Source organism: Eptesicus fuscus, chromosome 20 (genome assembly GCF_027574615.1).
Source record: "Eptesicus fuscus isolate TK198812 chromosome 20, DD_ASM_mEF_20220401, whole genome shotgun sequence".
In the NCBI taxonomy this organism is placed as follows: Eukaryota; Metazoa; Chordata; class Mammalia; order Chiroptera; family Vespertilionidae; genus Eptesicus; species Eptesicus fuscus.
The window spans coordinates 40,239,922-40,266,078 of NC_072492.1; the positions used below are offsets into that span (position 1 = coordinate 40,239,922).

Sequence of the window (26,157 nt, forward strand, 5' to 3'; positions counted from 1 at the left end):
CCGGGGCCAGCCATTTTTACTTAGGGGAACGGCACCCTTTTGTGTGGGCGTGGGTAGCCATTCTTGTGTGGGGCTGAAGCCTGACAGTTGAAGGTAATGGTTCTCATCTTTACCTTGGGCAAAATTTCCTTTCCCGGTAGCTGTGATTTCTGAAGTCGAGGAAGGAAACCCCCAGAATTCATCAGGTTGTTGATATTTAACCCCTTCTTGGCCTAGCTGGCTGAAGGACGTTTCCGTTTATCCTATAAACTCAAAAGTTGAGAATGGATACTTTGCAGAAAAAAAATATATTTTAAGAGCCATCCTGTCTTCTCCACGTGGTGGGAATGAAGGCTTTGTAGAAGAAACGAAAGGGCAGCGCCCATAAAATCAGGAAGTTTCTTGTCTGGTAAAGGAGACATTGTCCTTGCCTTTAGCGAACAGCAAGTGAGTTAAGTCATTCAGGTCGCGGGGAGGAGGCAGAACCATTTCATTCTTCAGGAGCTGTAGCTCCAGAGAATTCCCAATTTAGCTTTGTGGTGAGCACCCACCTCCTTCCCCCATTCTGTAAGAGTTTAAGAGGCCTGGGTGAGGTGGGGGTGGGGGTGCCGTACCAGAATCGGAGAAGCAATGAACCCCACTTTAACCCAAGTGATCCCTGGAAATCAGAAGCTTGAGCCAGGAGTTGGGGGAGGGAATCAGAAGAAGGAATCTTTTTAGTGAAGCTGGAGCTAAAAAAAACAAACAAACAAAAAGGATGGATGTTTAAATAATAGGGCCTGCTTTGAGAGGGGCAAGGAAGAAGTTGATCAAGGATATAGGGCTGGAAGAAGAGCCATAGACAAGGCTGGGAAGGGAGAGCTGGCGTCGAGGATTTAAACTCGCTGGAGGAAAAGCCTTGAGAGGACCGAAGCTTGGCCGAGAGCGATTGGGCGGAACGTAGGCAAGCTCAGTCATTAATTTAGGAACTTGGACCCCAGTTTCCCCCAGGTGCAGAGCTGAAGAACAGAGCAACAAGGGAAACATCTCATTGGTGTGCTAAACAGAGGACTCTAAAGAGTTAAAAGTTCCAGACCCTCAGCCAGCCCTCTCCTTGGGGATATCCTGGGCCGGTATTAACACCGGCAGCTTTTAGTATTTAATATTTAGCTGTTAGTGTTTAGCATAAATACCTCTGAATAACCTACTTAGGTTGAACTGCACATAAAAACTTATATGGAAAGGGGCTCGAGTTTCTTCAAGGGTAGCCCTAGCACTTAAGCATTTAATTTCATACAATTACTGTTATTTTGCACTTACTGGTGTGTTTTGAGGTTACTCTTGGATGTCGGGCTCCCCAACTAGTGGTCAGGAGCTCTTAGGTTAAGAACATAGCTCAAAAAAAGAGGGAAAAGTTACAATTAATCAGTGATGAATAAGAGTTTAACCAACCCCCCACCCCCAATAAAAAAGAACATAGCTCAATTCTTTCATACCATCCTTAGTAGTGCCCAGACCATGCTCTACCCACAGTAAATGCTTTCTAGTCAAGCGGAATGTGTTGCCTGTTTTATAGTCTGAATGTAGAGCGCTCCAAGATGGTGAAGTTAATATTTTAGAATAAGATCTTGTCCTGACTTCACCATTCATCATACAAATACCAGCATTACAAATGTTCAACATTAATTAATCTCTTACATTGGGTTTTCAAACACTGCAGCTAACACTAAAAGAGTTTACAGTTCCATTTAGACACGGTTCTTGTCCTTGGGAAGTGTAAACTCTGGCAGAAAGATGAAAAAACTAACACCACTAGGATAGAAATATAATCATAAGGAAAATGTGTACTTAAGATGAAAGTGGAATAGCGAGGTATATTTAGAATGGGCAAAGAGGGATCCCGAGAGCGTTTTTCTTTCTTTTTTTGAACCAACACGTTTACTTTGAGTGTCATTTTCGTCATGACTCAATCAGCTCTTGAAGCAGGAACTGCTGTTGGTTTCAAAGCCCTTGAACAGTTGCCCTCCTGCCCATCCTCATCTGCCAGACTTCACAAAGGTAGCTCTGCTGTTCTTCCTGCCTTGATACATCCAGTCTTCTTTAAAATTTACTTTCTTCAGAAAGTCTTTCCTGATTTAGTATTGCTGAGGTCGTAGGGCATAGAGGTATGTGATTTTGCATTTACTGCTATACCCATACTGTTCCTTATACAATTTGATAGCAGTTCCCCTCTCTCCTTCCCAAACAATGGGAACACATAACTCCTACTTATTTTGTTCATCAGCTCTATTGGTGTCTAGTACAGGGCTTTGATGTCAGGTCTGGATTTGAATTTTAGCTCTATCTGCATTGCTCTTGCATAAGTTTTAAAATTTATCTGTGCCTCAGTTTTCTCATCTGTGAAGGAGAGACACTAATAGCCACCTCACAGGGTTGTTGTAAGGATTAAAGGATTACCGCCATGCATTGCAATGGTTGTCGTTACTGACATTCATAATTCTAGTCATCCTAATCATGGCTATAACATCTTAGTGTTTGTGAATGTATCTTTACATGGTCTCAGTAGTTATTTGCTCTTGTCTGTTCACCTTCACTTCTGCTCAAGAGACAGAATGCTTACCCAGGCACTATATACCAGGCACGGAGTCACACCAATATGGAGAAGACACTGTTTCCCCAGGCCAGTAAGGTCATTGTTCCAAAATACCAATGGGAAAATAGAAGGATGGGCAAGGTTCAGAAGTGGTACAGAGGAGGAAGTGGAGTGTTTTATCTGGAGAGTTTAGGAAGGAATTTATAGAACAGGTTAAATAAGAGTGGAATTTCATGGGACAAATAAATTGGCCAGTGGACAAAGAGAATAAGGCTTTCCATGCAACAGGAACAGTATGTGTAAAAGTGTAGAGGTATGGAGCAGCATTATGTACGGGGTGACTTACGACATGATGGAGTAAGGGTGGTTGCCTAAACAAGAGCCAGGAATGGTTGGGGGAACCAATTCATGCAGAGCCCTGAACACCCTGCTAAGGACCTGGCCTGGAAGTAATGGGAAATGTCTGAAGGACTTAAGCAGGGAAGTCCTGAGATCAAATTTGCACTTTAAAGATCTCTGGAGGTTGTGAGGGGGACTGAGCAGAGTGGCAGGGAGACCCAAGGCAGGAAGACTGGTTATAACAATGCTGTAATAATCTTACCCAGAATTGAGGAAGAACTGAACAGGGCAGGGTAGTCTTTTGAGTATGTCCTTGTTCATTTTCTTTCTTATAACTGTATCTTATCAGCTATATTTGTGAATTCCCTAAAAGAATCCTCAATTTTCTTTAAAATGTTCCCCTTGCCAGTAAAATGATAGGTACCAGATTTCAAATACAAAGTGTAGTTGTTCCATTGTTTGCTTCAAAGGCCCAAGAGCTCCTGGAGGTTGGGAGCCTTGCCTGGCCGGCCACACTGTCTCTAGCTTCTCCCTTCCTGCCTGGCATCTAAAAGAGCTCAGTAAATGGGGTAGCCACTGCCAGGTGTTGGCTCAGTTAGGAAACTTAGCCATTCTCTCTCCTCTAAGCCTCTTTTTAAACCAGTGATGTGCCTAGGAGGGGTTAGGCACAGCAGTTTCCTCGGTGTGCAGATAACTGTCCTGTAAGGTGGGGAAGTGTGCCTTGACCCTGTGGGACAATGTTAGTATAGCCAGGCCAATCTTATAACTTCTGAGGACAAGTATTGGCCTTGTCTTTATCCCTTTGGGAGAATCTCAGAGGTTGCTAATGTGATCATAATTCGTATTAAAATTTTTTCACTTTTGAGCTGCCTTAAAAATAGAGTCAGCACAAACACTAATGGTCCTTCCTTGTTTTACTCCTGCTGGAAATGGCCTGAAATTTCTCTTACCTGTTTGGACACTTGTTCATTTGGTTCTTGTATCACCCTTACCCACCACCTACTCCCAGCCCCACCCTGGGTGAAGGTGTTGGACAGATCCCCGCAGGCTCAGGCACAGCTCCCCACCTCTGCAGCTGGGGTTATAAATAACCACCAAAATGAAACAGTCAAATTACCACATTTTGAAAATGGCTATAAAAAAAAATCACTGTTCCTGATTCAATAGCAGTTCTCATGCCCTTCATCTCCCCCTCTTCCTCCACTTATCTACCTCCCTTCCCTGATCCAAGCTCCCTTGGGAAGTCAGTCTGAACACAAAGCTGTGCTATGATGAAGACATCTTTTTCCATATTTGACAGGGCCAAAGCCCTCCAGGGCTGTAGTTATAGTTACATGATGTTGTTATGGCAGCAGAGGCCTCAGGGCAACATATGTTCCTGGGTGGTAATTGGGTTTGCTTTAACAGACTGTTTCTCTCTGGGTTCTTCATTCCCAAATTCACTTATCAAGAAGACCAGGGAATTGCCATTATGGATGGGCCTTCATTTTTTTAATTCCAACAAAACCAAATTTCTCTTTATTCCCCAGGATGGAATGTACCCAGTCATCATGGGTTGAGACTTTTTAGACTTCAGGCATTTTCATTTATTCATTCAACAAATATTTATTGAGCATCTGATAAGTGCTAGGCATTGGGCTGAGAGCCGAGTGCATACTGTGAATAAACAGACATGGTCCTTCCCCTCCTAAACTGGCAATTTTAGGACAAAGGATGTATAGGAGGGGGCTGCAGGATTTTCACCTGCCCCAACCCCATCCACCTTTTCAAATATTCGAACCCAGGATAATAACACTAAATAAATTTTTTAAAATATTTTTTTTATTGATTTCAGAGAGGAAGGGAAAGGGAGAGAGAGAAACATCAATGATGAGAGAATATCATTGATCGGCTGCCTCCTGCACGCCCCCTACTGGGGATTGAGCCCACAACCCGGGCATCTGCCCTTGACTGGAATGGAATCCCAGACCCTTCAGTCCACAGGCCAACACTCTATCCACTGAGCCAAATCAGCTAGGGCAACACTAAGTACATTTTTTTTTTAAATATTTTTATTGAGGTATTATATGTGTACATATCTTACTATTACCCCCCCACCCCACACCCACACATGCCCTCCCCCCCCCAGAGTTTTGCGTCCATTGTTTATGCTTATATGCATGCATACAAGTCCTTCGTTTGATTTCATAACTCCCCCACCTTTCCCAAACTTTCCCCCTGTACTTTGAAAGTCTGTTTGATGCTTTACTGTCTCTGTATCTATCTTTTTGTTCACCACTTTATAATGTTCTTTACTATCCCTAAATGAGTGAGATCATGTGGTATTTTTCTTTCATTGACTGGCTTATTTCACTTAGCATAATGTTCTCCAATTCCATCCAGGTTTCTGCAAATGATGAGAATTCCTTCTTTTTTATGGCAGCATAGTATTCCATTGTGTAGATGTACCACAGTTTTCCGATCCACTCATCTGCTGACGGGCACCTAGGCTGTTTCCAAATCTTAGCTATTGTAAATTGTGCTGCTATGAACATAGGGGTGCATATATCCTTTCTGATTGGTTTTTCTAGTTTCTTCGGATATATTCCCAGGAGTGGGATTACTGGGTCAAATGGGAGTTCCATTTTCAGTTTTTTGAGGAAACTCCATACTGTTCTCCACAGTGGCTGCACCAGTCTGCATTCCCACCAGCAGTGCACGAGGGTTCCTTTTTCTCCGCATCCTCGCCAACACTTGTTGTTTGTTGATTTGTTGATGATAGCCATTCTGACAGGTGTGAGATGGTACCTCATTGTTGTTTTGATTTGCATCTCTCGGATAATAAATGACTTTGAACATGTTTTCATGTGTCTCTTGGCCTTCCTTCTGTCTTCTTTTGAAAATATTCTGTTTAGGTCTGTTGCCCATTTTTTTATTGGATCATTTATCTTCCTCTTATTGAGTTGCATAAGCTGCCTGTAGATGTTGACTAAGTACATTTTTTGAGAAAATAAGACATTCTTAATCTCACTGCTGTCACAGCGCTATTTTTTTTAAATATATTTTATTGATTTTTTACAGAGAGAAAGAGAGAGGGATAGAGAGTTTAGAAACATCGATCAGCTGCCTCTTGCACACCCCAAAAGTGGTAAGAGGCCACTTTTAACTGGGGATGTGCCCGCAACCAAGGTACATGCCCTTGACCGGAATCGAACTTGGGACCCTTGAGTCCGCAGGCCGACGCTCTATCCACTGAGCCAAACCGGTCTCGGCACACAGCGCTATTTTTATTTTTTACATATAGCCTTCCAGTTTTTCTCCACATGCATACATTTTATTATGTGTGCATGTTTTTGTATAGATACATTCATTGTTTACATTAAATTTCATAGTTTTTATATGTTCTCAGCATTTCCCATGTTTCTCCAAAAGTCTTCATAATTGTCATTGTAATCACTGTGTAACATTACCTTATGGTACTGTGGCATAATGGACTCTCATTCCCCTATAAGGGGTTATTTGAGGGTCTTGCATACATCTATACTTCTTATATATTGCTTTATTTCTTTCCCCAAAGATTTGCCCACATTTAAAGTGGCACCACCATTGTGTAAGGGTGCCAAGTTTAAGACATTGTTCCCAGAACTCAGTGTTACCACTTAATAAAACCTTGCAATTTTAGTAAAAATGAAAACCGCACCTCAAATGTGCTTTTGATTTTGCTTCTAGTTAGGTTATATTTCAATCTTCCATGTGTTTATTTACTAGTTTTGTTTCCTCTTCTGTGAAATCTTATTCCTACTGGGGTCTAATGACTTTTAAGTTTGAATGAGAAAGAGAAAGAATGATGCTTTGTAACATACAGTTCAGTTACAGAGTCAGTGTTATTAACAAGGCAGAACATTTGCTTCATAATTATTTCTCTAGTATTTTCTCCTCACTTTCACTCTGGCTTTGCAGTTACCTATGGTGGTAAACTCTTTGTCAATATGCAATCTGTTGAGAAATAGAATGAGATTGTGAATAAAATGTGTAGATGACATGGGTGATATAGTGAGGAGCAGGTTATTGTCTGATCTCAGCAAGAGTTGAGGGGCCACTTTATTTTTTTATTTTTTAAATATATTTTTATTTATTTTTGTTAATCTTCATGCGAGGATATCTTTTCCATTGCTTTTTAGAGAAAGTAGAAGGGAGGGAGGGGGAGAGAGAAAGAAAAACATAGACGTGAGACACATCGATTGGTTGTCTCCTGCACACACCCCAACCAGGGCCCAGACCAATCTGTATCCCTTCTGTGCTCAGATGACACCCTAACGACTGAGCAACACTAACAGGGCTATTTTTATTGATTTGAGAGAGAGCGGAAGGAAGAGGGAGAGAGAAACATCGATGTGAGAGAGAGAAACATTGATCTCTGTAAACTGGGTATGTGCCCTGACTGGGAATCAAACCAGCAATCGAACCCACGACCCTTTGGTGCACAATAGGGCACTCAGTCAACTGAGCCACACCAGCCAGGGTAAGAGGCCACTTTTAACGCTGTACTCACTCTTACTCACTATAGAAAACCTGAATATGGTTCTGTAGACACTTTTTTTCCTGGGAGGAATTGAGTCCCAGAAAAACAACATTTCCCAGACCAGCCAACTTTAGGAGGATGAAAAATGACCCTGTATGCTGCCATTTATAAACTGTGGGTCATTTTATTTTTTGGGAAATACTTTCCCAGGAATGGCAGCTAGGAACAGGTTCCTCTGAGTCAGTTACAATGCTTACCCAGTCTCCCTTATAACAACCGTACCCAGATGTGAATCAACTGGCCAAGGTGAGGGATGCAAGCTATAACTAAGAAAAACATTTCTCTATTTAAGGCAAACCAACACATATACATGGTCCAAATCCACAACCTTGGACTTCTTAGTCTTGCTCTAACCAAATGAGGTTACTAACCTCAACCTATCTCAGGGGTTAAGAATGATTTTCCTACTAGTCTGGAAATGACTGGAGGATGAGTAGGCATCTGGTCATTTTCTTACCTGCCTAGCCTTGCCAGTAGATGTCACTATACCAAACCACATTCTCCAAAGATAGGACTAAGAAGCAAAGAGAGGTCTTCAGAAAAGCTGAGTCCAACCATCATAACCCTCTTCTTCCATGGTTTCCATTAATACCTCTGGAAAACTATCAAGAATATGTAAATACTAGAGGCCTGGTGCACGAAAATTCGTGCACTCGGCCAGGAGGGGAGTCCCTCAGTCCACGACCCTTGGGGCATGTCCACCTGCCGGTTTAGGCCTGCTCTCCAGGGGATAGGGCCTAAGCTGGCAGTCAGACATCCCTCTAGCAGCCTAGGAGCCCTCGGGGGATGCCTGACTGTGGCTTAGGCTGCAGAGGAGGCGGGAGAGGCTCCCGCCACCGCCACTGCACTCCAGCTGTCAGCTGAGCTGAGCTCCCCCTGTGGGAGTGCACTGACCACCAGGGGGCAGCTCCTGTGTTAAGAGTCTGCCCCCTGGTGGTCAGTGCACGTCATAGCAACAGGTCATTCCCAGTTCTGCCATTAGGGTCAATTTGTATATTACCCTTTTATTATATAGAATTATATAGGATACATGGTTCCAGGCAGTACAGAGACCTGAACTCAGCAGGTCAAGACCTCAGGTTCTGGGCAGAGTCAGAGTTCTTATCCAAGCGCCTTCCCCAGATTGGGTGGGGAGCACAGCTGCTATAGGAAGGGCGGTAGGGTGAGCAGACCATTTAAATAGGGGTACACATGATAGAGTTATCTAGGAACAAGAGCCATAGTCTTGGGGCTGTTCCAAATGTCACTGTGGAGCTGATACCTCAGGCAAAGCACTCCACCCATCCTCCACCCCTACCCCTCTGTCCACACTGGCAGGGGCCATCCCTCCCCTGAAGGCTGCAAGGCTGAGTTTGGCTCATCAATTTTGGGCCTTCCCAGTGCCAGCCAGACAGAGCCACACCATGCAAGGACACTGGGGAAGTTCCTAGCACTTCAGACTGTTGTTATTGTTCTCCTTCCAGACAAGTATAAGCAGCATTAGTAATCTGGGAAAGAGCCATTATCTGCTCTTCTGTAAATACTTTTATTCCATGTGCTTCTGGATACAGACTGAAATTCATACTGGGCCTGCAGTGTCCCACGTGGTCTGTCCTCAGGTTAACTCTCCAGCCCATGCCACACAACCTCATTCTCTGTGCTGCAGCCTGATTGGCCTTCCTGCAAGTCCCTATGAGTGCGCTGGTTCCTTCCACCTCAGGACCTTTGCACACATTCTTTACTCTGCCTGGAATGTTCTTTCCCCATGTTCTTTTTCTCCTACTATGTGCCAGGCATCATGTGAGGTACTGTGGATATAGAGATGAATAATACATGGTCTCCTCTATATCCACAGCACCTCACATGATGCCTGGCACATAGTAGGAGCTTAAGAAATGCTTGAACTATTTTGTTGCTGAAGCTTAAAGGAGGTAGACTGGTTCTGGGGATAAGTAGTATGCAATTATTCACTTGGGGAAACCTCAGAGGCAAAAAAAAAAAAAAAGTATGAATAGGGTCAAGAAGGTTTCCTTTACATGTATAGACAATAGTTATACAATAGACTGTTTCAGGGGCATTAGGGCTATTCAAGGCCCATCCCTTGACCTTTTGAGATCATCCTTGTGAAAGGCAATTACCATAGACTCCCACAAAATACATCTTTCCACCAGCGGGGCTCAAATTCTAAACTACATAAAACATTGGTCTCACCCTACTTCACATTGTTATCTCCTTCAGTGCCCTCCAGACTCTTGGTCCTTTGGGCCTATTCTACTCTGTTTTTCACCAGAAAAGGGAAAATCCCAGAAGGTGGTGCCCTTCAATCAGAAGTAAAAATGGCTGCATCTCTCAGGGCAACCAGAGCCTGGGCCTGGTATTCCTGAGTCCACAGCAGGGAGGCCATTAGCCCCAGTCCCAAGAATCCCTGCAACCAGCACCCCTGGCATTTAGCCTTCCATCCCTGGCACTTAACCCCCTGGCCCCTGAAGCAGGGACATTTCCAATAGTTTTTCTTGGAACCATGGAGGGTTCAAAAGAATTCTTGTACATTAAAAAAATAAATCCTCCAAAAACAGCCATTGAGCTGCTTGACCTCACTTATTTCTTCCCTCTCCCAGCAGTGTGGGGCTTAAAGAAAAGGATAAGGATTTGGATGTATGTTTATTCACCTCATTCCAGCTAGTTCTGCTGGTCTCATCCTATATGGCATTAGAATCTTGGGCCCCAGGAGAGATGAGGGCTGTATCTTGTCCCAAAGCTGGGCCTGAAGGCACAGACATCAAGAAAATACTTTTGACTCTTGTCAATCGTGTGCTGATGCGTCATGGAAACTAGTCCCAGGGGCTTCCCCTCTCTGGCTTCCCCTCCTTCCCTTCCAGCTGCCATAAATCACTGAGTATTAAATACTGTCTGTAGGACCCTTCTGCCCCCACCCCTGCTCCAGAGCTCCCTGTCAGCCAGAAGACTGCAAACTAAGCAGGGAGAAAAGAGAGAATGGGCAGCAGGCAGGGGTGCCCATCATTTATCAACCAAACACAGTGGTGGCTCACTCTTTCCAGCAGTGCTCTGGCAGGCTGGGCAGGCAGTGCAGCCAGAGTTTGCTGGCAATGGAGAGCATGGTCCAGCAAGAGTTCCCCTTACTTGGCTGCCCCATCCCAGAGGTGGGGAGACAAAGTCAAGGGGTGAGTCCCTTTATTTTTATTTTTGGTAAGAGAACATTTATTTGGTAAATTACATAGGTAGAAAAAGTAATTCCTAGAAGAAATGGGCTTAGGAAACAAGTTATGAAGGTAAGGGAAGGGCCCTTGGAGCTTGGGAGTGAGGAAGCTAATGGTAACATTCCTGGCGGGGGGGGGGGGGGGGAGTAGGGGGAGGAGAGAAGGGAGCATGGGCATGCTCCCTGGAGGGAGAGCACCCCCTTTACTATTTTTATTTTGGAGGTTTCAGAATTAAACACACACTTTCAGTCCTGGATAGATTCTTACCTCCTTCCCCGCTTCTGCCAAGTCTTCCCTAGGGCCTCCTCTTCTGACCCCACGAAGGGCTTTCTCACTTTACCTGGCACACGGCAGAAGTTTCTTAAGAGTCCCAGCTCCAGAGCTCTGGCAGGCTTTCTTAAAGGGCAGCACCACCCTTCTGCCTCCTTTAATCTTCTCTGGTTTCTTCTTAATGGAAATCCCCCAACTTCCCCATCTCTCCCTCTCTCTTTTCCCTCCCTGGAGATAGGAAGCTTGGAGAAAAGGAATGGATTTGGTCCTAGGCTAGCTAGTCCACTGAAGGACAGACATGTTTTTGCCAAGGAGAAGTTTAAAAAAAAAAAGTTTGACTCACACAACAGGAACAGCTGGAACCTGCCAGACTCACCTCCATGATTTCTGAGCACTGCTCCCCTGCCATATAAACAAAGTTAGAGTTCTAGAGAGTTTAGAGCCGAGGGAGTGACCGGGAGACAGGGGAGTAAGTTATAGCATGACTAGTCTGGCCTATATTCCTATCTCTGACCTTTAATCTCTGGGTAAGGAGTGAACCTCAAGATCTGCATCCCCCTCACCTAGTCCACTGACCCCCACTCCACCTCCAGTTGTGGTCATACACAGTAGAGGTGAAGGCAGGTCACCCCTAGCTATATAACCTTTAACAGGTTTCCTAACCATTCTGGGCCTCAGTTTTCTTGCCTGTGAAATGGGAATAATTATATCCACAAAATAGGGTATAATAACTATGACTGAGGATCAAATGAGATGATGTGTGCAAATTGTGTAGCCTATAGTAACTGCCCAGTAAGTAGAAGTTTTCTTCTATGCTGTGTAGCAGGGGCAGATGGTCTGTAGCATCCTGATTATATTCCTTCCTTCCTTCCTAGCCCTGAGGTTTCTGTCTCTATAGGTGGTACAGGCTCCTTGGGCATTCTGAAGAATGCAGACATACCACTGGTTCAGGAATCCCGGATTTCTAGTCTGTTTGGGGAAGAATTCAGAACTGGGTATATAGAGCCCTAACTGGTTTGGCTCAGTGGATAGAGCATCGGCCTGCGGACTGAAGGGTCCCAGGTTCGATTCCGGTCAAGGGCATGTACCTTGGTTGTGGGCACATCCCCAGTTGAGGGTGTGCAGGAGGCAGCTGATCAATGTTTCTCTCTAATCGATGTTTCTAGCTCTCTATCCCTCTCCCTTCCTCTCTGTAAAAAAAATCAATAAAATATATTAAAAAAAAAAAACAAAACTGGGTATATAGAGCCAAGAAATTGATAGGGTTGGTATCTAAACCCTGGCTTGACATTCTGGGCAAATATCCAGGCGGTCAGAGAATTGGATGCAGCTGTTGGGTGGGACTTCCAGAGAAGGTGCCAACTTGTGTGATTTTATCAGAGTGGCATGGAAGAAGCATGTCCAAGCTGCTTCCTACCCCAGCAGAATACAGGCCACTTTGTAGACTACCAGGCCTTTGCCCAAGTTGAATAGAAGCAGGGGTCACAGAGGCCACTAGTGGAATGTACTGGAACATTCCAGGCTCTTCTGCTGCACAACAACATAATTCCTTGAGGCTTTAAACCATCAGGGGCTTCCAGAATTGGGTACAAGGTCTTTGCCCTCCACCATGCATAACAGGAGAAACCTCCTGCTTTGAAAGGGCCAATATTTTATGTGGCACCAAGTTATTAAGTGGGAGGAATGTCAATCCAGCCCTTTGAGACTTTTTCATTAGATAGACTTGGCTACCAAGGCCATTTTGTCAAGCCAGAGCCATTGAATAGATGTGTTGAGTATAGGATATCCACTAGAGAAACCAGGAATAGACGATTCAATCAGGGTTGAAGAGTTGGATGGGATGTAACCAGGCTTCATTCTTTCAGTTAGAAACAGATTTACAATGAAGATAATGAAACTTAAGTGTCAGAGCCTCTTAGTTGCACAGAACCCTTCCAAGCCCTCGTACCTAACTATAATTTTTTTACTCACAAAACCTGGAGCCTTCCCTGCTTTCAGTCTGCAGGACTTTTAGCCTCAACTTTTAGGAGTGGTCAGAAACATTAGTTGGAGAAACAGTCAAATATTTAACTAACATTGATTCAACACTGCCGGATGCAGTGGTTTGCACTAGTTGCTGACAAGAAATACCAGAATAAATGGATCTCTTTGCTCAGAATTGGGAAGAAAAGACCAACAGATATAAAGCGACATAGCAGAAATGATAAAGCTACCCATAAGCTAGTACTCATATATTGTGCTACAAATTGAACACCTGAGTCCCTAGGGAATCATCAGTATCTCATAAGGTCAATTGAGGAACGTTTGGAGAAAGTGAGATCTAATTGGAAATTGAAGCAGATGGTGGAAGATGGAATTGCAGGGAGAGGGAAAGTTCATAAACCAAGGCACAGAAATAAAACGGAGGAAGAACCTGTGGTGATATTTTGCAGTTATCTATTATTACAAAAGCCCTTTAGAGATAATATTTTTGGCTCTGAAAAGAGCTCTGGAGTCTGTGTCCTGGATCTAAAGGAAATCAGACTACAGACCAATTTTCAAGCCGCTTGTCCCTTCTGTTATATTTGTAATAGTTTTGAAATTGGAATGATACTTGCTGTCTGATTTGGTGTACAGTGTGAGAGGAAGGGAGAGGGACTGGAATCAGATGGAGAATGTTTAGAATATTGTAGCTTATTTGCCTTCGGGGTAATTATATTGTTGAGGCCAACTTGAAGAAGGTAAGTGGGAACAGTGGTGGAGAAGAGGGAGTCTAAAAGGGGCTGAGACAAATGGGCCTTTTGGTTTATATGCAGTCTCCTGGGATGTATATAAACCAACTCCCCTCTCCAAAGACTTTGATCTCTCAGTGGGCCTCAGAAAGTCGGGAGTGGGGGATGCAAACTGTTCCCACCAAGGCACTGCTCTAGAAACCAGATGGTCCCCTGAGGTACCCATAATCACATGATGCAGCAGAATTTGAGTTTAATGAATTTTTTTGTGAAGCAACATCTGCATGCTGGTCACAGTGAGCTAGGTGTAGTAGTTAGAGTGATGACCAAGACACCTGTTCTCCTCAGGAAAACATATATTTTAGAGAGGAGGATAGTTTTAAAAACTGAAAAATGCCAGCCTGGTATTCCATAGGCCAAAAAGCCAAATCTTACATCTTGTACAGTGACCTTTTAGGGATGTCATGGGTGTAGGGACATTTGTTTCCTGAGACAATCCCTTAAAAGATTAGCAGGGTCTGCCATCCACCATAGATCTCTTGTTCATAAGCATATCTAAATCCTTTTTTTTTGGAAACACCTTAATGAGGTATAAGTTACATACCATAAAATTAATTATTATACATGGTTTTTAGTACATGTATAGAGTTGTGCAATCATCACCACATTCCAGTTTTAGATAATTTCTATCACCCCCACAAGTTTCATTGTGCTTCTTTGCAGGTAATCCCTGCTCCCCTTCCCAACCCTGGATAACGATTGATCTACTTTCTTTTTTTTTTTAATTTCTTTATTGATTAAGGTGTCACATATTTGTCCTCATCCCCCCATTCCCATCCCACACCCCTCCCCACGGATGCCCCAACCCCCTGTTGAACTTAACCGTTGGATAGGCTCATATGCATGCACACAAGTCCTTTGGTTGATCTCTCCCCCTCCTCCCACCCTTCTCTACCCTCCCTCTGAGGCCCGATAGTCCGATCGATGCCTCCTTGTTTCTGGTTCTGTTCTTGTTCATCAGTCTATGTTGTTCATCATTTCCCCTAGATGAGCGAGATCATGTGTCACTAGAGATATACTTATAAGAACTGAATGTGAGACGAGCAATAATAGTTATGCTGACAGGCAAATGAATCAGTCTGTAGTGAGTTTCTTTTTGGACCAACAGTTCTTTAGAGACCCAATTTCAATGTCCACCAGTTCCTTATGTGTACATGTCAGCACTGACCCCTCAGCTCTGGATGGTGGACAAATGGTGGTAACGGAGGTCTGACTCCCTCTGGTTTGGTCTCAGCCGGACCCAGGGGCACGGCTTCACCCGGACTCAGGGGCACGTGGCCTCACCCAGACCCAGGGGCGCGTGGCCTCTCCCAGACCCAGGGGCGCGTGGCCTCACCCGGAGCTAGGTGCGCGAGGCCTCACCTGATCTACTTTCTGTCTCTATAAATTTGACTTTTCTGGACATTTCATATAAACAGAATCACACAATATGTGGTCTTTTGCATCTGGCCTCTTTCACTTAGCATAATATTTTTAAGGCCCATCCACATTGTAGAATATATCAGTAGTTTGTCTCATTTTATTGTTGAATAGTACTCCATCTAAATTCTCTTAAAAGTTATTTATGTTTTGAGGCAACTCTGAATGGGATGAAGGAACCCTGGTCCCCTGCCCTGCCTCTGATTTGCCGAGTGACCTCTGGCAAGTCCTTGCCTTGTCTGGGCATCCATTTCTCTATCTGTAAAATAAGGGGACTAGATCATATATAGTCTCTAATGTCTATTCCAATGCTTATAAAAAATACAACTTTCGTTATTTTTCACAGAATGTGCCACTAGGTCCGGTATTCCAAAATGTTGATATCTCAGATTCCACGGTTACTCTTTACCTGTTTTAAAACTTTTGCCAGCTCCTTTATTGCCAAGGATGAGGAATCTTAATTTTAAAAAGGCTGCATGCCGTGGCCGGCTTGGCTCAGTGGGTAGAGTGTCGGCCTGAGAACTGAAAGGTCCCAGGTTCAATTCTGGTCAAGGGCACATCCCCGGGTTATAGGGCTTCGATTCCCAGTGGGGGACTTGCAGGAGGCAGCCAATCCATGATTCTCCATCATCATGGATGTTTCTATCTCTCTCTCCTTCTACCTTCCTCTCTGAAATCAATAAAAATATATCTTAAAAAATTAAAAAATAAAAAGGCTACAGTTTAGCAAGAAAATTCGATTCCCACCAAAAGAGAGGAAAAGAAGAGTTAAGGAGTAAATGCCATCCAGTCAGAATGAAGGAAAACGAACAAGTGAGATAACTAAGCCAGAGGACAGAAAGTGGTGGTGGGCCACAGCAAGGGAAAAATGTGTCAGACAAGGTCCCGAAGGTCAAAATCCAGGCCATCTGGTTACCTTGGGAGTCAGAGGGAAGGGATAGAGAGGGAGGTCACCAGAGTGGGAGAGTTGTTTAGGCCTAGGCCCCCCTCCCTACTCTGTTCCCATAACCTCATTCATTCCCTCAACCCTCCTTCCCAATCCCTCTCAGGCTGCTCTGCTCCTTCAGTTCTGACCCCATTTCCTCAGGATCTCATTCCCTGAGGATCGAGGCCTGACATTTCAGACAGAAGCTGAAGAAAGGAGGTAGGTCGGAAAGAGACACTGTGTGTCTGCGTCATCTTATTTTCTGTTTTATTATTCTGGAACCCTGGGGGCCAAAGACGTAAGCACTTAGACATTTACCAAGAAGTCCAGTCCCCCAGGTATCAAGGAATATCAGAACTTCTTTATTCTCTGCTGAACAATTGCTACTGAGTATCAGATTTTGGGGGGTAAAATGATGATTTGGAATTCCCATTCTTGTTTAGTTATTGTGCCATAAATGCACAGAGTGAGGGTCAAGGTGCCCTGGAAGTAGGACCGGTTCCTTCAGACCTGGAAAACTTCTCTTGGCTCTGACAACCCTAGACTTCTTTTAATTCAGTAGCCAGGAGGATAAGGCTTCCCTGCTGACCCTCTGAGCTTCCAGCACTCCATATAGCCTTTCACCCTTGGTAGTCCCTCAGACTTCTACGGCTTTTAAGACCCTTGGGGCTTATAGGTACTGCTTGGGGAGTGGCTATACCTCTGACACACACCTGTAGAGAAAATAACTCCAATTCCTTGAATACTCATTTATTGTGACATCTGTGGACATCCGAAGAGCAGGCTGGGATCAAGGGACTAAGTAAGCATTTGCTATTGGAACCCTCTGAGGCAAGTAATTCTATAGATGAAAAACTATTTATTGGTATATGCAATCCTCCACTTCTGATGTTTATGGGTGCCTGCCTGTGACCCAAAGTCCCTGAAAACAGGAACCAGGTCATGTCTCAATCAGAATAGCTTCTAGCCCAGTACCACTTCTGCAAACAGGCTTCAAGGCTTGCTGGGCTGTGAACTCCCAGGGTAGAGAGCATGCCTCTGAACATGATTAACTAACGCTTAGTTCTGTGTCTGGCACATATTGGTCATTTCACTAACTTTGTGATGAGTAAATTAATGACAGTTGTGTTGATAAGTATGACGGGATGGTGACACAGGTTTCTTATAAGCTAAAAGATGCTTTTTAAGGCAAGGCATCTCCCCTGAGCAATACACATCCTTCCCAAAGCTATAGCTTCTTTTATTGGAGGAAACAGGCGTTGATCTTCAGAATGAAGTCTTTATCCTCCCATCATGCCCATGCCAGGAGAAGCTATCAGTGATAGAGAAAGCAATAAGAGACAGCTGGTTGGACATGATACCTGGTTAGTGAGAGGACAGGGATCTCCTAGCCTCCCTGTCTTCTCACTCCTTCAGCTAGGTCAACTTTAGTGTCTTTTGCCAGCAACTTATCAGGAAGAACCAGGACTCTCTGGACTCAGAAGATCCAATTCTTCAGCTGTGCTGCCTCCACAGGCTCTTCTTCCACTGTCCAGGTCCTCAATTCCTCGTAACTTGGCTTTGGAACAAAATTTAAATCCCATGTCCTTGAGACTACCCACATTACCCTTCTCTCCAAGGGAAGAATGCAGCTATCCAATAATATGCCATTTTATCTTTACAACAGTGATTCTTGTATAAAGAAAGGGTACCACTTGCCCTAAGTATTTCATGATTCTTAATTCCATGGCCTTTACTTCTAACATACACTGTATGGCTCAAACAATAATAATAAAAAAATCAGCCCTGGCCAGTGTGGTTCAGTTGGTGAGTGTTGTCCCATTCACCAAAAGGTGGTGGGTTCGATTCCCAGTCAGGGCACATACCATGTTGTGGGTTCAATCTCCAGTTGAAGTGCGTATGGGAGGCAACAGATCGATCAGTGTTTCTCTCTCACATTAATATTTCTCCCTCTCTCTCTCCCCCTTCCTCTCTCTAAAATAAATTTATTTTTATTTTTTAAATATATTTTATTGATTTTTTACAGAGAGGAAGGGAGAGGGATAGAGAGCTAGAAACATCAAGGAGAGAGAAACATCAATCAGCGGCCTCCTGCACACCCCCCACTGGGGATGTGCCTGTAACCAAGGTACATGCCCTGGACCAGATCGAACCTGGGAACCTTCAGTCTATAGGCCAACGCTCTATCCACTGAGCCAAATTGGTAAGGGCTAGAATAAATTTTTAAAAATCACTCAGCATCTCCTAAGACTACCTGAGAATTTACATATTGAGGGCTCCTAGAATGGAATAGTTGTGAGGCAAGAACATTTCAAGAGACCAACTAGCCCATCCTCTCAGGCAGGCCAATGGTTTAGAAGTTGAGTATTGGTTGGTAAAGTACTTGAATCTGAGTTGAAAGACCTAGGATATAAGTCCTGAATTTGTCATTTACTAAGTGGGTGATCTTAGGCAAGTTATCTAGCCTCTGTGACTTAGCATTCTGTAAAATAGAGACAATATCTGCATTTTCTAACTTGTATGCCTATTGTGAAAACTCAATGAGATTATATATGTAAGATCTGTAAAATACTAGACAACTGTAATTTTAACATATCAGCCACATGTGCAGCTTTGGACATTCTTTATGTAAAATATGAATAGTAAGCCTTCTGTATTCATAAGAAAGTTTTACAAGAATAGAGATTAGGAGCTCAGCTCTGGAGTCAGGATGTTGGAGTAACCTTGGGCATGTTATTTCTTTTCTTTTTAAAAAAATAATTGATTTTAGAAGAGAGGGGAAGGGAAGGAGGGGGAGGAAGGGGAGAGAGAAAGAGAAAGAGAGAGAGAGAGAGGAGAGAGAGAGAGAGAGAGAGAGAGAGAGAGGCTTGTTGTTCCACTTATTTATGCATTTATTGGTTGATTCTTGTACGTGCCCTGACTGGGGATCAATTGAACCCCCAACCTTGGCATATCAGGACGATGCTCTTACCCAGCCAGGCTTGGGCATATTATTTCTTTCTGAAGCCTCAATGAAGAATAAACAATACTCACAGTTGTGGTCATGAGCATTAAATGATATAATGTTTGTACAGTGCTTAACATGTACCTGGCATGGAAAAAGGGACAATGAATGTTAGATGCTACCATTACTATGATTAATGAAGATGTGAGGCAGGGTGGTCAAATAAGATCTCATAGAGACAAGAACTAAGAATCAAAAGTACTTAACCTTTTTTCCTACTTGCACCATAATAAGAATCCATGCTTTTCTTTTCCAGATTGTCATGAAGCTATACTAGAATATAAACATTGAGCTAATTAGAATTGAGGAATGTTATAAATTGGAAGATTTAAAAATATATTTTTATTGATTTTGGAGAGAGGAAGGGAGAGGGATAGAGAGATAGAAACATCTATGAGAGAGAAACATCGATTGGCTGCCTCCTGCACACCCCCCACTGGGGATTGAGCCCGAAACCCTGGACATGTGTCCTGACCTGGAATTGAACCCTGACCTTCTAGTTCATGGGCTGACACTCAACCACTGACCCACACTGGCTGGGCTAAATTGGAAGATTTTCTAAAAAAACTGAGTTAAATTTATAAAGAATGAGTTTTTAACAGTTCATCAGTTTGTGTTCTTTCCTATCTGCCTCTGGTAAAGTTGTCCTCTTCATGGAAAAGGAATACAGCATTTCCCAGTCAGTAAAGAAAGATTTCACTTGTCAGATCTTGAAGTAAATCCTTCCAACTTGCAAGAGTACACTCGTCAAAGAAAACCTTCCTTCAGGATGTTCCATTGCCTCAGTTTGTTCTGTCTATGTAGGCTGGTTTTAATATCCAGCCAACTCTTGAATTTCCACTTTGGGTATTATCTGTTTCAATATTTAATCCCAGAATGACCTCTTCTTGCCTTGCAGCATGCTCCCAGATTACCTCCTCTTCCTTGATTAGTTAGTATAGCTTCAGGGAATATCTTTATTTTAACATTAAACTGAGCAAAAACAAAAATAGAAAGATAAATTTGTAGCAAGATCAAAATTAGAGTTCATAGCTAAATATAAATCAGGAGGGAATTGTCCAATTACTTGGATGGTCCCTTACTGCAGACAATCCAGGGTTGACTGTCTTTTGCTTTTTCTGTATATAGAACATGGTTAATAAATGTCAAGGGTAATAATTTTTTTCTTTTGAAGAGTAATTTTAATAGTGACTCAAATGCTGTTTTCTTTCTCAAATGTCTTTATATATATTCTAAAATGTGATTTTCACAACTGCAGTTATTCTCTTTGAGGACTATCTATTCTCATTTTGACTTGTAGGTCAGAGCATTGAAATGAGAAGACCAGGATTTAGAATGGAGTCACTGTGCAAATTTGGGCAAGTTTTTCAGTCACTTTGTTCCTTCCACTCTGCTGAGCTAGACTTGAAATGGACGACTCTAAAGAGAAATTTTTGCTTCTTTACAGTCTCAATTTAATTTACAGGCTAGCAGTGTGTGTGTGTGTGTGTGTGTGTGTGTGTGTGTTTAGATAGGACCAACACCAAGTACGAAGTTGGAAACGTGGAGAAAGACAAAGGTGCGTGTCACATGAGGCACTGTAGCCATTAAGTGCACGAATATAACGCAAATCGCATGCAAATGTATGCAAACTTTGCATTAATTTGTATACTTTGGAGTTGAAAGCAGCACTGAAATCCTGAGGGCTCAAAACTAATGTTTTTTAGATTAAACTAAAAGTAATGCTCTTTTAAGGTATCGCTTTCCTAATGCTTGCCAGGGCTCACTCAACTGCTGAAAGTTTGACACTCTTCCCTACCCCCCATGATGATTTCAATGCCTGATTCCATCTTACGCCTGGTCCCGCCCCGCTCAGTCTGACGTCACGTGACATCGTATTTGCATACTACCTGGGACTGGGTGTGATGCTCCCCTTTTCTGCGTCTTCTCATTGGGGGCGCTGGAGAACCAGCCCTCTTCTGGGTAGACCAATCCGTGGTCCCTCGGACATGCAAAAGCAGGCGGGGGGTGGAATGGGGGTGGGGTTTTGGGTTGGATCGCTAAGCATATTAACCAATTATCCTCTGGGAAGGGATGATCAAGCCGAGGATTGGTCGGGAGGAGAGGCCTGGGAATCCGTAGGCCAATGAGAGCTCTGGGTTGAAGGGGCCGGTCTCTGCCTCGTAGGGCAGATAAGCAGCCGCAACGGGGGTTGGGGGCTGTGTGGGGCTCGCTGTGGGGCCGAGGCAGGCGGGCGGGCGGGCTGGCAATGGCGGGGGCCGCAGCGGGCGGCAGAGGCGGAGGTGCCTGGGGGCCGGGGCGCGGAGGGTCGGGAGGACTCCGGCGGGGCTGCTCTCCCCCTGCCCCCGCCGGCTCCCCCCGGGCTGGGCTGCAGCCGCTCAGGGCCACGGTCCCCTTCCAGCTGCAGCAGCCGCACCAGCGCCGGGACGGGGGTGGCCGCGCAGGTGAGCTGGGCCTGGAGCGGGTGCCGGGGGAGGAGCCGTTGGGGGAGGGGGGCGCGTGGTGGGGGGAGGGGTGTGGGAAGAAGTGTGAGGGAATAGTGGACAGGGGCGAGGGGAGAGAAAAGAGGTCGCGCAAAGTCTGAGAGGGCGGCGGGAGCGAGAGCGAGGACTCGTGAACTCGGGGTGCACCGCCGGGACAGTGTGCAGGGTGTTGGGGCCGGGAGCTGAGGGGAGGGACCTGGCAGATGGAGGCTGGCTTTGGGGGCGTAACCGAAAAGTGGCAGAAGTGTCGTGTGGGGGTGAGTGGAAGGTGCCGGGGTAGCAGCGAGGCGTGAGGAAGGAGTGAGTGGCGCCTGCTGGGGGCGCCCTGTGCAGGGTGGGCGCTGGGCGTCTGCACGCGGAGGGGGAAGGGCATGGAGGAGCGTCCTTTTGGAGCCATGTGTTGCTTCTACTTGAGTTTGGCCCCATCATCCCGCTCTGCAGCCGTGGCGTTCCTTTCCTCCCCACTTCTCGTGCGCTTCCCTTTATGCCACCTCCTGGGGCTGATTTCTTCTGAGTCGCTGGAGTAAGCTAGTTTTACGGCTTTGACTACAGTAAAAACGCTCCGCGCCTATTCCCTAAATTCCTCTCGTCCCAGAAGTTGTGTGTCCTCAGATCATAGACCTGCTTCATATGGCTGCCTCATCCCACCCATCGTGTGTGTGTGTGTGTGTGTGTGTGTGTGTGTGTGTGTGTGTAAGAGAGAGAGAGAGAGACCTGGGCAGTCCCGTTCCTCCCTCCCCTTCCCCCCGCCTTTTCCTCCTCTCCCCACGAAGGCCGTTTTGTCCTGGGCATTGTCAGCCAACGTGGCGGTGGGGTGAGGGCTACAATCAAGTACACTGTGGCAAATACCCCACTTTCTGAGCAGCACTGAACCGGTGTCTTAATAGCAGCTTGGTGTTGGTGTGGGGAAACTAGGGGGGAGTAAGCTTACCTGACTTTCACACTCAAGCTGTGATGCTCCCCCGCCCCCACCACCACCCAAATGCAGGCAGTTAGGAATAGGAAAAGGCACCTACTTGCATGAAGAAGTTGGCAATAAGTTGAAAGTGAGGCTTGCATTTGATTCACACCATATGTGAAAAGATCATTGCACACTTCCAAAGCCTCAGAGTCTACCAAATGTACAAAAGTCATGGTCTCTGCCATCTAACAGCTAATGACCTTCTCTCACCAGAGTTTCTTGAGCTCAGTTCCTACACATCCCCCTCCTGAAAGCATAGCTGCTACACTGCCTTCTAGGTCAGCATGAGATTAAGAGGGTCTCTGAAGTAGAAAGCCAAGTCTATCCGGACCTCATTGTGAATGTTAGCATTGCATCTTGGAATGCAGAAACTTGGTCAAATCTGGTAGCAAGATGGTGACCAACTAGTAAAAGTATGCCTAGAATCTGGTGGTGTAGAGCAAAGCAATGCTCAGACAAACTCATGCCTATCATGAGCTGTAAAGTAACCCGCAAGACTACAAACCTGTTGGTTCTGTTTAGGCTTCCTTGGAGGCCAGGGAACTCAGTATAACAGCAAGCACCAGAACCTTAGTCACTTTTAGTAGAAATCAATAGAAAGCCTGCCTGTGTACTAGCTAGGTATTGATTAGCAGTAATATTTTAAGAGCAGTTATTCTGTGTCTACCATAGCATTTATATTAAAAAGACAAACACTGGCGAGTGCTGTGGAGAGGAGATGAGTGTAGGTTTGGATGACTGGGTTCTTTACATGACCTGTTCCTTTTGTAGGGCCAGGGGCTGTAAGACACTGGTAAAAACATAGGAAACTAGAGTTCTGCATTGTCAGATTATTTAGGACAAGGTGGGTGGTCTTTTGCATAAGGATTGGGCTGATGGATTACTTCTTCACCTATTGATATCCCAGCGGCATTAATAAAGTGCTTACTTGGTGTGTAGTAGGATTATCTGTAGGTTTTCAGTGAGGCAGGAGAGAGGAAAGATAGAAGAGGGGAAGGGTGGCCTGAGTCTGAGGACTCCTTTGTGGCCAGACGTTAAGGGAATGCACCTGGCCTTTGGCTTGGGAGCACATCAGGTCTTTTGCACGTTAACTTGAACCTTTATGTGTGTTCAGATTGTTTCCATTCTTTGTCCTTGAGAAGTGGGAGAAGTGGTTTTCTGTAGGCCATATGTGCTAGAAGGAAACATCTTGCAGTCATAAACCCTTAAGAGAATGGCTTTGGGTACCAGAATGCCTGGGTTTTGAATCCAGGTTCTGCTGCTACTTGCTAGCTATGTGGTTTAGAGGGAGTTACTTAACTGTTGTGCCTCAATTTCCTCATCTGCAAAATGTGAATAATACTATCAATATCATGGGAATCCTATGAGGCAATAGGTACAAAGTGCTTAAAACAGTGCCTGTCCCATAGACGGTGCTATAAAAGAGTTTGCTGCTACTTATATTGTTATTCTTTCCACCTAGCCAAGGCGAGAGCACTGTTGGCCAGAGCCCCATTGCCTTTTCAGGCTTCACAGAGCAAACCCATTTTGGTCTGAAACCAGTACTGCAGGTTTCAGGATTTCAGGGCCTCCCTTTGCACTTTCATTCCCTCATCTCTTAAAATGAGCTTTTTAAAACAGGGCTCTGAAACCCAACTGTGTAAAGAGGCAGGTGAGCTGGGGCTGGGTTTCAGGGACAATTAAGTGTCGTCACTGTTTCTGTTTCCCATCTCAGAGTGATGTGGTGCTCAGCACTGCAGTTATCTCTCCACCACACACCCTGTTGTGTTCTTGACAAGATATATTAGACCTTGTAAAGAAAAGTTAGGATGTAAAGAGCAGGATTTACCTTCTGTGACCATTCATTCATAAGGGATGTCTTCATAAAGTAAGGAATGGCTTCATTTTATGAGCCTGGGCTAGGGATGTGGAAGGCAGAAGAGAGTAGAGGGGAAAATAAAGGTCAACTCTAAGAAAGCTAAGAGCCACTAGTGGGTAATAGAAACCCAGGATAAATTTCTTACTGAAATTCCTCCTTTAATTAAATTATCATTTGTGTCTTATGTCTCTTGGAAGCTGTTAAGTTTATGTTCTTCCAGGACCAATGATGATGGACAAAATGGTACTAAGAGGTAAAATTGTTTTGGGTTTCAGTCTTCTTATCCTGTTAAGTGTCTCTGTCTCCATATCCTTAGAATGAAGCTAATGTTTAATCCAGCCTTGCAAACTCTTCTCCAGTGGACTAGCCCCACTGGAGCCAGGTGGGTGCTGGGGAAGCCACATGCTGCCTCTGTATCTCCTCTGCCCACCAGACCTTAAACCAGAGGTGGGCAATTAGGGCCTGCAGGCTAAATCCAGGTCTCTGCCTGTTTTTGTAAATAATGCTTTACAGAATACAGTCATGTTCCTTCATTGAGGTATTGTCTGTGGCTGCTTTTGCACAACAATGACAGAGTTGAGGAGTTGTGATATAGACCATTTGGCCTGCAAGACAAAAATATTTACTACTGCTTGGCACTTAATAGAAAAAGTGAGCCTATCTTTGTCTTAAACAGTGCTCCTAACCATTATTCCTACATAAAGATCAGTTTCAAATGTGTGCAGTACCCACCTCCTCAGAGAATCTTACGGAGGTAAAGAAAACTTAACAAGCCTGTGTCCCCACACATATTTTAGGGCTAAAAGCAAAGGGGTTATCAGCTTCCAGTCCTCAGTCTTTGTGGAAGATCAGCGCATGTGAATCCAGGCTGCCCACCCCCACCGTTTTCAGGTGACATACGTTCAATAGACATAAACTAATCTGGATTTACATGAAAGCTTAACTGTTAGGCAAATGTGTGCCCCCTTCCCACTTACCCGCCTTGCAAACCTAACAACTCACAACTGCAGTGAGCACATTTTAAAATCAGATGGAAATTGCTGTAAGCTTATCTCCTGTTTTGGATTTTTCTTGTTACCTTTTATTTTTCTGAACAGATCATTGTGAGCTGGCAGTAGTCACAGCTGCCCTACAATACTGGCTTCCCCACAGGGACATAGGAAGGGTTTATTTTAAAGGTTTTCCAAGATGGTCGTTTCAATGAATATAAGGCAGCATTGTTATCAGCAATGCTGTTGGTAATTATTAAACTTTTTTCCTTGCAATGCTTTGACAACTTAGTTCTTGGGGGATGGGTGCTTCGATAGTGTGGAACCACGTAAAGGAGGTTGCTTATGGGAGACCCTGGGAGGAAGCCCTCATCAAACCTTGGTCCTTTTGGACCCTGATGCCAGAAACAGCCTGGAGATTAGAATAGAATGCAACTTTTCTATGCCAAAGAGCCATCTTGCTATAATGAAGCTTGGGGGTGCAGTTTCTTTACCTCTTTTAAGAGCTGCACTTATTCTTTAAAACCCTGTAATGAGGTAGCTTCTGTTTGGGAAGTGTTAACCACCAGGCACTTCCCAGCCTGACACTAACTTGCTTTTGACAGTTTTGCTGGTACCAGGCACCTGGTCAGCAAAATGCACTGCTGAAATATCTGACTCTTAAATGTTACCAGCAAGGGCATTCTTAAAATTGGGGGCCACAGTGCCTAACTGCTTTATCCTAAAGGACTGGGTCCATGTATTCTTCAGTATTTTGGATAGCAAATTATGTACATAGTAGAGGCCTGGTGCATGAAATTCGTGCACAGGTACAGTCCCTAGGCCTGGC

At 44.5% G+C, this 26,157-nt stretch overlaps 1 protein-coding gene and 1 long non-coding RNA gene across 2 annotated transcripts in view; both read left to right on the forward strand.

The window, feature by feature from the left end:
• Positions 1-3: 3 nt before the first annotated feature.
• LOC129147478 (uncharacterized) lies at positions 4-20,494 on the forward strand. The gene is made up of 3 exons (XR_008554839.1): positions 4-93; positions 16,158-16,252; positions 20,338-20,494. It is a non-coding gene; the product is annotated as an uncharacterized LOC129147478 (long non-coding RNA).
• A 791-nt stretch (positions 20,495-21,285) lies between these two features.
• Positions 21,286-26,157, forward strand: part of FAM117A (family with sequence similarity 117 member A) — a 40,517-nt gene continuing 35,645 nt past the window's right edge. Inside the window, exon 1 of the mRNA XM_008153723.3 lies at positions 21,286-21,481. Coding sequence (XP_008151945.1) covers positions 21,286-21,481 — 196 coding nt within the window. The remainder of the gene's footprint in view (positions 21,482-26,157) is intronic.